This window comes from Sturnira hondurensis, unplaced genomic scaffold, assembly GCF_014824575.4.
Source record: "Sturnira hondurensis isolate 20B ecotype Veracruz unplaced genomic scaffold, ASM1482457v3 Scaffold0000167, whole genome shotgun sequence".
Lineage (NCBI taxonomy): Eukaryota > Metazoa > Chordata > Mammalia > Chiroptera > Phyllostomidae > Sturnira > Sturnira hondurensis.
In genome coordinates, this window is record NW_028072798.1 from 2,912,292 (window position 1) to 2,924,567 (window position 12,276).

At 47.4% G+C, this 12,276-nt stretch overlaps 1 protein-coding gene across 1 annotated transcript in view; it reads right to left on the bottom strand.

Annotated features, from left to right (window-relative positions):
• Positions 1–413: 413 nt before the first annotated feature.
• The window catches only part of CNKSR3 (CNKSR family member 3), a 76,339-nt gene continuing 64,476 nt past the window's right edge, over positions 414–12,276 (bottom strand). Inside the window, exons 9-13 of the mRNA XM_037052591.1 lie at positions 12,060–12,206; positions 7,441–7,565; positions 4,601–4,809; positions 4,011–4,100; positions 414–1,752 (exon numbers count right to left, since the gene is read on the bottom strand). Of these exons, the coding sequence (XP_036908486.1) occupies positions 1,457–1,752; positions 4,011–4,100; positions 4,601–4,809; positions 7,441–7,565; positions 12,060–12,206 (867 nt within the window). The 3' untranslated portion in view covers positions 414–1,456. The remainder of the gene's footprint in view (positions 1,753–4,010; positions 4,101–4,600; positions 4,810–7,440; positions 7,566–12,059; positions 12,207–12,276) is intronic.

The window sequence follows — 12,276 nt, forward strand, 5'->3', positions numbered from 1 at the left end:
CTGGCCGAATTCAATCACGCTAATCCGCAAGGGCTGTTCGTTTGCTTCACCTCACCAGAGCCGTCTTAAAAGGAAGCTGTTTACTTACTCCAGGGAAATCTCTAATTCACTGAATTTCAGGAAGTTCGGCAAAATAAATATGTCGGGGGCATGGGGGTGCAAGTATTTTTGAGTCGGGGATTCCAGCTCTGCCTAAAAAGACACCTCAGAAAGTCCCCTAAGTGTCATGTTACTTCACGCTCCCATTTCTAATCCATCAAATCCCCAATTCTTGGGAGGCTTGATTTTGGTTTTTAACCATCATGCTCCTGGTGGCGACAGCCATAGTGATCAGTCGCTTGTAAACCTGAAAACACCCCCAACGCTCTCTTTCACGAGCTTTGTGTATGGCGCAAAACAGAAATAATTCCGTCACACGTGACTAAGAGTAAGAAAAATATACAACTATATTTAAAACACTTAAATTAACAAGATAGTACTTTTCCATTCTAACAAAATATCATACATTCAGTTTAAACAAGAGTTAACATCCAGACACACTTTTCCAAAATACCTGATGCTACTTGAAAATCTGTGACCGTGAGACTTTCCAAGATATTTCTAATTAGCAAAATGTGTAATATTGAAGAACTGTTCGTTCTTTTCTGGAAGATAGACACCAAACAGGTCCAAATGCAAACTGATGTATCTTTTACGAACTTCAGTCCCGTGGCTTCCTTTTCCTTAACGATACTTTGGCTATCAGCAAGTCCCACAGCTTCTTCTCCCTTGAAGACAATAATGTGTGACAACACCAGCCCGCAGAACCATACACTTCCGTGTGCGTGATAAGCCCTATCTCAGTGCGTTTCTGTATCAATCGACCCGCACGGAGACTGTTACAGAAGGGGGTGAACCGAGTGTAACAGGTCTACGCTTACACCTCCGCTCTGAAAGAGGGCCAGACACTTCTGAAACACGTTATTTCAAAGTCACAGCCGCAGCTACACCGACAAATGTGGTACGTAGCTTGAAAAAGTCACAATGAAAATGTTTTCTCCACTGACTTTTTCAGGGGGGCAAGTGGGACCACAAACCAACACATCTGTGGGACAATGGCCATCAATTTTCTCCTGCCCCCACAATGGACACTGCCTAGGGACCTCACCATTCCTGGCAGAGGCTTGGTCTGTAAAGCGTGTCTCCATGTTCTGACTCTAAGGAAGCAAGAAAAGCCCACCCTACCCCCGTCTTCCTTCCACCTCCACAAACCAGCACCTAAGACCCTCTGGATTCATTCCCACCCACTTCCTTCAACATTCTAAGAAGGGCGACGTACAATTTTCCAAATATAAAATAAAATTAATTCGCAAAAGGTGTCTACATAATACTGTGCATGAAAATCAGAACAGGTTGCCCACGGAGGAAGCAAGGCACTTGGGAGCAGGGGCGGTGGGGAGTCCGGGGAGGGCAGGGCTCAGTGCGTCAACAGCTTCAGGCGAGTAAACCAGCTGACCAGCAGGGACGGTTCCGCGGACGAGGACTTGGCCCCGGAGGAGACGGATTTCTTTTTGGTCCCTTCCTCCTGGAATGGCATCGTGGCGCTGCTATGGAGATCTGAACTGAGGTAGCACCGGCTGCCTCGGATGTAGTCTGCCCGGACCAGCTGCCTCTCCGTGGTGGGCCTGGAGAACCGGTATGGCGGGGAGGAGCTTTCCTCAATGATGGGAGGGATCCGTTCGTTACTGAAGTAGCGACACAGGGCCTCCTCACCTGTTTCCCGACAAAGACCACAAGCCTGTTAAAATAACCGACCACCGCATAGCACTGTGAAGGGGGCCTGAAGCCTAGAGTGGGTGCCACACTCTGCCCTCCTCCCAGGGACGGGCTACACCGCCTCGCTGACCCCTGTCCTTCTATACCAGTGTAACGATCTCCATAATTATACTCGAAACCCAGAAACAAAGAGAGAAAGCCGCTCAGCTCCATCACTCCTTCCCCATCTGCCCTTCCACAATGCCTGCAGCACACAGTGTGTTTTTCTAGAACATGTTTCTTATCCTGGGGCACCCCTGAGGAGCATTCAGAAAGGTGGGGGTACCTTTGGTTGTCACCCTGGGAGAAGGACAGGCACTAGTCACCTTTCATGGATAAGGCCCAAAATTTTTAATGCTCTGCAATGCTCAGAACATTTCTGAACAAGACAAATTGATCCCACCCAGGATGCCAGCAGACCCCCCTGGGACTGGTGGGGGATATTTATGCAACTGAACAGAAATCTACAATGCAGGGCACTTTGGCATTCTTTTGACCAAAAAATTCTACCCCTAAAAATGTGCAAAGATCTATGTACAAGGGTGCTTATTAAAGCATTATTTATGATGGGGGTGTAGGGATAAAAACAGAAATAACCTAAATGTCCAACAATGACTGAATAATAGGTATTAGAGCCATAAGATGGATTACTAATGCAGCTATTAAAAACATGTTCTAGATAATATTCAGCTTACATAGTATTACTGAACATCTATTTCTTCCATTCTGCAATTTTTTTCTAAATGTATAATTGTATTTATGAAAATAACTAGAAGACACACAAAACATTCCTAGTTAGTGATTATTTCTAGTTTGGGGAAGCAGATTACAGCTGGGTTTTATTTTCTTGTACCTTCTAGATGTTCTTCAATGTACTTGGTATTTGCTTTTGTAATCAAAGAGGGAAAGCCACTTTTAAAAAATGCCCACTGTCAAAAAGCCCCATATTGTATGAGTCAGTGGACATGAAATGTCCAGAATAAGCAAACCCACAAAGACAGAAAGTACGGTTGCCACGAACAAAGGGGGGAACAAATGAGAAGTGACTGCTTATGGGCCTGGGGTTTCCTAAGGGGACAAAAAGTTCTGGAATCAGATCATGGGGATGGACACACAACTCTGTGAATATACTCAAAACCACTCAGTTGTACACTTTAACAGGGTGGGCTTTGCAGGCTATGTGAGGTACATCTCGATAAAGCTGTATTCCTCTTTTTAAGGTGCGCACCATGCAGACATTTTTTCATTCTAACATGATCATACAAGAAAAAAATGTGGGAGGTGGGACAAGGGGTCAAGTATGCTTCCAATTACTGATTTCACACTCCCCCCATCCCTCCCCATCTCTCAGTGCGTGAAGGAAATAAAAGGCTAAATCGGACCTTAAAAGGCTAAGAGAACAGCAACAAAGATGTTGGCATTTCTAAAACTAAACAAAGGACAGCCTGCCACCTGCTGACAGCTCCACAGATTGTCACATGTCAGCTAGAGGTGTTCTGGACTTTACACAGGTGTCTTTTTCCTCTTCCACACAAGCATAACCCAGGTGATTCAGGTACCTGGGTGACAAACTTGGCCAAATCCTGAGAAGATGTCAGAGGCTGCTTCCAGAATGTTCTCTTCTTCCTTGCACTATCTAAAGCCTGCTGTGTTTCCTCCCTGCAGAGGCAGTTATAATGTCCTGCCAGTGCTGACATCATCAAGTGTAACTGGCAAAAACCAGGCATATTTATGAAGATTCACCTCGAGACTGGTGTAACAACTAGCGAGTGATTACAGGGTTAACGACACACAAATTTCTTTTCCCACAGTAATTACTCCCTAACACAACGATTAGATCTGGGAGGAGGGAAAATCCACGCCTGTTCATGAAAAGTCAAACAGACTCCAATAATATCAGCCATAAAATTTAGGATGCGATCACATCATGAATAACTTATTTCTACTTGCTTAGAATCTGGACCGTTAATGCCTACTGCCTTTTCAAAGCACCTACTGCTCATCGGGAGATTTACAATCACTAATAGCATTGCATAATTTGGCCGTTCTAGAAATAAGTCAGATTTGAGAGGTCTTCAGCCGTCCTGATTTTAGAGATGACAAGATGTACCTGGGAGAGGGTTAAGTCCTCTCTCCAGTTATAACAATACATTGAGAAATAGGGCTGAAACTAGAGCTTTGGATTCTTATTGGATAGGATTTGCTTAAAGACTTGCCTTTCTTCCCATGGCCTCGAGGTCTGGCAAAAGGGTCCACAATCCCCATCCAGCTCCCATCCGCAGGCATGGACAGAGGCCGGGGCTTGCCTTCAGAGGGAGGGGAAGAGAATGACAGGGGGTGACTTTTTGGCTCAGAGAATCTCTCCCTGTATTTGCAACTTAGACGCCCCCCCCCCCCCTCGCCATATCACACTCACTTAAGCAGAAGCCATAACATATTTTAAAATGAGGAGAGTATTTTAAAGCATCGGATTTCCACAGCACGCAACCAGGACGGGGGCGTGCTGACCTGGGGTCTGCGGGAGCACAGAGCGGAGCGACTCCCAAGTGGAAAGCCAGGCTCTGAAAGCTAAAACTGGAACATGATCTCACCCGCTGGGCTTGGATGCCAGGCAGAGTAATGACTCAACCAGGCTTCGCTTCGGAGAGATGAAGAAAGGCCTCATACTTAGAATTTCATTGAGGTTTATGTTTTCCTCAGATTACCCTTCGGGTCTGCCAGATTCATCCAACGGTTCCAAATAAGGAAGGGGTGGGGAAGAGAAGCACTGCAAAAGGCCGAACGAAACAAATACACAGGCACGTACCATAAGATGGTGTCTTCTGTCTCATTTTTGTGGGCAGAACGTTGGTTTCAACCGAATACCCAGGCAACTGATCGGAGTCAGCAATGGTGAATCTCCGTCTTCTACTCTCCTGGTCCAGGAAGGAGTTGGGGGACTCCGAACCCCTGGGAGCAGGCACCGCCGGTTTGCACTTAGTACCTCCTCCATAAGCGAAGCTCCCATTCTGGTCCCTGGAAGACAGTGGGCAGTAAGGAGGGTGCTGAGAAGTCCCTCCCGCGCTGAAGAGTCACCTAAGGCTGTGTGGAGGTGCCGCCTTCTGTGATTTACACGTAAAATGTAAATCGCCTTTTCCGCCGGAGGGAAAAGGGTCACTTTTTCAATCCTAGTTGTTCCTCGAATACACAGAGGTCCTATTAAGTGCGAGTCAATGCCACGACCCTCCTAGACAATGGGAAATAGGTGTTTTTCAAATGTGTTCAAATGATACAAATACACCTTTGAGAAGACGGCTCTGGTTTCCCCACGTCTCTGTCCTGCCAGGGAACCACCTATGTCCCTCCAGACTCTCAAGTCAAGGTGTGACCTGTTGGGCCATTTTTATCCTGCCCAGAGCAGTGTCTTTGCCAGGATCCAGGGGGCAAAAAGACACTTGATGTATAATGGAGCTGTCAGATTTGAACATTTTGTCAAAAAACAGAAAGGGCCTTTGTAGCCCTCAGTGGACAGTGTCTATTTTCTGAACTAAGTACAGACACTGGCAAAAGTTGGATCTTCGATTGCAACTTGACTCCTCCTAAATGTCAGCTTACTACAAAAGTTAAAATTAATTTTAGCTGAGTCCAAGTGACCAGCTGGTTATGTTTTCTGCATTTAGTAAATTCCACCAGATGACTTACTGTAAAAACTACCAGCCAAAATACGGCATCAACTGAGTCCAAACTGACCCGAAGACCAGCTTAGCCTGTGTGGTGGTGTTTCCCAGGGGGTGGCCGCCTGCGCACCCCTCCCCCATGAATCCATCTCCTTCCACATTTTTAAACCTGGCATACAACTTCTCCATTCACAAAACCTTCATGTGAAAGTTTTCACCATCGGTTCTTTCACCATCGGTTCTCCATAACCATTTGCATTTTTCATTCCTGGGAAACTATCCTTCATTAATGGGGTGTGTGTACACACGCGTGCACGTGTGCCCCATCCAAGAAGATTAAAGACTCCAGTTCCTCGTCTTGCTCACTACGTACATTTCTCTCTTTCTTGCCCCTGCCCGAGACCCAGACAAGAACATCCAGGATGGGGGGTGGGAGTTGGGGGCTGTCCTCCCTACAGTTTCTGACAGAACGACCCCCACACGGATGATCAGTGACACTCTCATGTTTTATACATGCAAAGGCAACAGCCTGTCACTTTAAACACGCATACGATCCCATGGCCAAATGACTCTGGTCTGTGACTACAAGGAAGGGTCCTGCCCACCAACCAGAATGCCCCTGACCACCTAAGGTGACTGCTCTATGTGCCTTAAGGAGTTCTGGGCAAACCAAGACTCAAAGAAGAGGAAAATGATGTGAATTCTTCTTGGTGCGAGAAATAAATCCAGTAGAAGCTAGTAGCTCGGCTTACAACAAAACAACTGAAGAACTCCAATATAAAGTAAAACACCACTATAAGCTCAGCCTGAACTTTGTCTTATGAAACATTATAGCATAATTACATATTTCTCAAGCTATTCTTGAATAGCTGACTAAGACACTGGCAGTTCTATGGGGGCAAGAACTGTATCCGTTCCATGTAATATGGAAACCCTGGCCTAACACCAAGTCAATGCGTACGGGAATGAATGAGCCAGATTCTCTGGTTTTACCAACCTATGTAAATATGTAAGTTAACATGAATGAGCCCGTATTTCGCACCTAAATCATCCCCTATGTAACATCTAGTTCAGCCATCCTCATTACACCGTGTAACCTTAAAGAAAGCCATTATAAAGCAATGGCCTTTAAGAACTGATGGTAGGCACACACATAAACACACACACGTGTGCAAATACAGCATCATCCACACCTACAGTCACATTTCTTAAGTGCTACAAAGAACGTATCTCTCTCAGCAAAATAAAGCTGTAACTTTATATTTATCATCTTCCTCCCCAGAGGTGAATTTACCGTGTAGTGCATGGAGCTTCAGCTTCGGGGACCCCCAGCAGCCCCTTCCCATGTCCAAGGAGGCGCCGCGGCAGCGCACGGCCAAGAGCACGTGCTTCTGTGAGGAGCCCCTCCCCCACCCAACTATAAAGCGACAAGGCCCGTGAAACCTGGATCTGTCCCTGCACTTCCCCCTGGAGGGTCACAGAGTTCCCCCCAGTTTCACTGAGATGCAATGGTCGTAACACTGTATTAGTTGGAGGTGTACAAAACAATGATTTTAGACAGACAGACGGATAGATAGATAGATAGATACAGAAATGATCACCACAGTAAGTTTAAATAACATCCTTCACCTCACACAGTCACAGTCTTATTTTCTTATGATGAGGAATTTCGAGATCCACTCTCTCAGCAACTCGCATACACAAGATGTACAATTGTAAACTACAGTTACCACCCCGCATGACATTCCCCAGGACTTACTCACCTTGTAACTAGAAGCTTGTGCCTTTGACCACCTTCATTATTGCCCTCCAACCCCCTACTCCCCATCCGGCAGGGTCACACTCCTTGACAACAATTTTAGGACTCGAACCTGCCACCCTGGGATTCAGCAACTTTTCCTCTCGAGAGCCCTGGGATCTCACACCGCCACCCCGAATCTCCACGACCAGGAGATGCGCAGGCCACACAGATGGACAGTGCCGTACATACCGGGGACAGTAGGGCACGGCTGGTGGGGGAGGAATGTAAAGATCCAGGATGGCTGGCTTTTCCTTCTTCAGCGAGGTGTCCATGGTGCTTTCGGGGGACTGGGTAGTGGTGGGTGGAGGCGAGGCCTGAAACAAGAGCCGGTGCACAAGGTTACCTTGGAGGGCATCCTTGGGGCACGTCTCCCCCTCCCCTAACCCATATACTGTAATAAAAGTTCCATGAATGGAGTCTCTCAAAATACCTGACAGCTGATCTTAAAACTGGGGTGGTTATAAATTTATAGTGTTAAAGGGCAAGTAGCACATACGATGTGGAGACACTGAACAAAGGGATGATTCATGTCCCACGTGGGACAGAGCGGGGCAGTGAGGGGCTTCATCACTGTACTCAGAAGGGCAAGCAACTTAAAAGTAGATAAACTGTTTATTTCTGGAGTTTTCCATGTAATGTTTTCGGACCATGGTTAATCACCGTTAACTGGAAACACAGGTAGCTAAAGCCAAGAAAAGGAAACCATGGGGAAGGGGGGACTAGCTGTGTAAATCCCTGAACTTCTCTGTACCTCATCTATAAAAGGGAAGTAAATGGGGACAAGAATGGGACCAACCCAGGGGAGCTATGAGAATTAAGTGACATAATATATGTAATGCTCTTAGCACTCTGCTTGTCACACAGGAAGTACATAGTCATACAGTGTTTAATTTAGTGTTACACGTATATACACATGCATATAAATTAATTTTAAAGACATAAAATCCACACAGCTCAATTTTAATTATGCTACTGATGTCAAAAGATCTATTGTTAAAGATCTTGTGTGAGGCCTTCAATCTTCTCTCTTCTATAGACTAACAGCAACAGAAATCGCTTTCTGGTTGGTAAAGGAACAGCAAGGAACTCTCAGAGTCAGGGTATGAGGACGTCCGTAGAGGGGCCACGTGAGAACTGCACTGAACTCTGGACAGACAGCGAAAGGCACCCCAAACCATACCTAGCCCAGACGGTGATGGAAGATCCCAAAGTGCCCCGGAATGAGATGGTGAACTAGGTTCAAAGGATGGGAAGGCCTGGAATAGCCAATGCTCACAGACGAACGGCCCATTTTCCCGGGGGACGCAGAAAAACGGGGCTCAGTCCTTCATCTCCTGTAGCATAAGCACCACCTCCTGGATGTTGGCTGTGAACAGGTCAACAGTCAACTCTACTCAATGGGCAATTGATTAACATCTCAACCTGTTTATCTTGGACGATGTCTGAACACACAGGCCCAGGATCCAGGTCCTCAACAAGTAAAAGAAAAGCAAACTGGAGCATTTCCGCTGACCAAGCACTCTGGAAATGCCAACACTGACGATTACTTCCAAATCAGCACCCCTCACCGACCAGGACTGTGACCCAAAACACAAAGGCCCCTGAAGAAAGACACTCACACAGCGACACGGGGGAGGGGCTGAAAGAGTCTATGGAGCGCCGGCGCAGATTCTGGCGATGTCCTGACATATCATGAGGGCACAGGGCGCCTAAGCTACAAAAAGGCCTCTGCATTTTGAGGGCAGTCCTGTCCCTGGGTCTGAAGCAAAAGTGAATGTCTCATCTCTCACCACCACCTCTTCGCCCAAACTCCACTCTCAGAGAATTTGGCGTGAAGGTAGACAAAATTAGGGAAAACGGAAGTGCGCCCTTCCGAAGCGAATGTCCAGAGGTTAGGGGTCTGAGTGTAGCCTACACTCAGAAATGATTTTCACTTAGCTTCTGGACACACCCACTTGAATGTTCCCCTATTACTTCAAACTCTGTGATGCTCGAATGAGCTGTCATCTCTGCTTTCCAGATGGCCCTCTGCTCACATGCTAATTTCTGTCACTGATACCGCCACCCAGGTTCACTGTCACTGTCACATTTCACACCTGCCATGCGGGCTTTCCTCATCACTCAGCCCAAAGTGAGAAGTCCACGTTATTCGTGTGGACTTTTCTAACAGTCCACACTAATAATGAGTGAGGAGGGAGGTTTAGAAAGACAAGTACTGTGTCTTAAGCCCTACAGCTCATAAGCAGCAGAGCTGGGATTTGAACTCAAGGGGTTGAAGCGCGTGTGGAGCCCCTCTCCTAACCACTATGCTACACAGCTTTGTGCCTCGCATATTAGTCTTTCACCGGAATCCCTGTCACCAGCCTTTCTCAGAACCACAGCACCGACCACCTAGACATATGACAGCTCCCATCTGGTGTTTCCTCTGTTAGATTATGTCTTGGGCTGAACTATGTCTCCCTCCAAATCCCTGCATTGAAGGCCTAACTCCCAGGACCACGGAACATACCTGTATTTGCAGACAGGGCCTTGGAGACATAATGAAGTTAAAATGAGCTCATTAGCTTAGGACCTGATCCAGTATGACTGGTGTCCCTATAAGATTCAGACTCGAGGCAGAACGAGTACGTGAGGACACAGGGAGAAGGCGGCTGTCTGCAAGCCGAGGAGAGAGGCCTCCAAAGAAACCAACCCTGACAAGGCCTTGAGCTTGGATTTCTAGTCTTCTGAGTTGTGAGGGGAGGAACTCCGTTTCAGCCACCCACTCTAGGGTGCTCTGTTAGGGCACCCCTGGAAACCTAACGCATATATTTTATGCATCACGTAAAAAACAACTGTCCACTCAAATACGGAACAGGCTGACAGGGTCCAGAGGGGAGAGGGGAGAGAATCACAGGGGAAAAGGGGAAGGACTCACATGAACAAATATAAAGGACACATGGACAACAACTAAGGTGGGGGGCGGAAATGGGAGGGAGGTGGGGAGCACTGGGAGGGGGGAGCAGGGCTGGGAATATAAGACAGAAAACTGTACTTGAACAAGAATTAAATAAAAATAAAAATTTTTAAAAAACCTGTCCACCTCGGGGATGTAGTACCCGCTCCTAACCCTGGCAGTCTGTACTACCTCAGCCCCCCAGCCCCACTGCCTCTCCTGCCCTCTGCTGGGGGTGACAGGGGTGGGACACAGAGGGAATGTCCCATCCACACATTCCTGCACAGTAGGGCCACGGTGTCCGTACAGCCACAGCCCTCTGCCAGCCAGCCAGCCCAGCTCATGAGCAGATTGCCGAAAGCTCCCGGCTCTCTCCTTCTCTGGAGAACGACTCCCAGCGGACGGCCCCTCCCCTTGAGTCCAGCTATGGGAGCCTGTTGTTCCGTGGTTACACCTGTACGACAGGCCAAGGCCAGACTTTACCCGACACACCCCCTTGCTGGCTTCCTGCTCCTTACGGCCTCCCTTCCTCCCTTACCCGTTTTACCTGAAGCTACGTCCTCAAAAATCAATTTGACAAAAATCTCCATCACAGACTCTGCTTCTCGGAAACCTTGCCTGAGACACCGCCCTTCCCTGCTGGCATTTGTAGGCGCGTGTCTACAGAACAGCATCCACCATCTCCTCTGGGACATGGCGTCCCGCTGGCCAAATCCCACCTGGCATTCAAAGCTCCAGAGTGCTCCCCCCTCCACGGGCAGGGTGCCTCCACCTACCTGGCCCACCCCCACCTCCCCTTCTTCAGAGCCTAACACTTGTTCTGTGCACCAAGGAGCTCGCAGGCCCTCCATCAACTGCTAGAGATGAAGTAAGACTTCTGCTATATTAAGTAATACATTCTGAGAATCCCCCCGCCCAAATTTAGAGATGTTACCCCTTTCGCTGAGCAATGCACACAGAACCAGCTGGAGTGGGATTGATACAATCAGCTATTATTTAAGGCAGGATTTTAATTGGGTGCCTCTCCTTGCTCCACCCTCCACGCCCTGCTATTTAATCCACCTCCCAGTGTTCTGTGCAACCGTGAAGTACCCAAATGGATGGTTGGAGATTACAACTGTTCCTTCCATCTGAAGATGTGTGACAAACCACAGTTACACATAAATTACAATCCCAACCTTATAAAAGGACATTCAAATGCCGTTGCTTTTATGCGTGGTTTAGGAAGTAAATGCTAAGGTATACCATTATACCAATGGTATAATGAGGGGGTTGGTCAGCAGGCACGGTCTACCAAGGTGTAAGCAACAAAGGAGTATACTGTTTGTAGAGCATTTAAATAATAAACCTCACTAAAAGTCCGTCTGTTTTTGATTATCGGCCAAGACAGGCAATTCTAAACAATGTCTAAAAAATGGAGTGATGCTTCTCGCCACCATGTGGATTATTCCCATGGTCCCTACCCCTGACTCAACCCCACACAGTCTCTCCCAAGGTTAGGGTTCAAACTGGACACATATTGCCCATTTGAAATGAGAGAGAAGGATTGAGAATGAACTTCCTGCAGCCATGGCAGCCACTAGCCTATGTGGCTACTAAACCTCTGAAATGGGGCTAGTGAGACTGAGGAACTGAGCTCTCCATTTTATTTAAATAGTCCCATGTGGCTAGTGGTCACTGTACTGTTCGGTGCAGCTCTAGAATGTCTATTTTTGTGTAAGTAGCATTACAGGAGAATTCTGCATTTAATTCTCCGAAGCCGAGACTCGGAAGCCAATCTCCTTCCCATTTTTTTCTTGCTTTTCTTGAGCGCTGGTCAAGCCCTGATACCAGGCGGAGGCTTATAACAGACCATGGAAACAGACCCAGATACCTGCACCACAGGCGGCTTCCACCGTAGGTTTTTCAGAGGCGCGGGAGTAAAGTTGAAGGACCCCGTGGGGCGCTTCTTCAGCAGGAGCACAACTCCGGTCGGATTCTCTCTCAATTTTCTCACCAGATTTTTCAGCTGCCATCCCACCTTCAAAGAAAGAAAATGAAAGGAGGGGACCCGCTCATGAATAAGGAAAGATATCACACCTATGAATGGA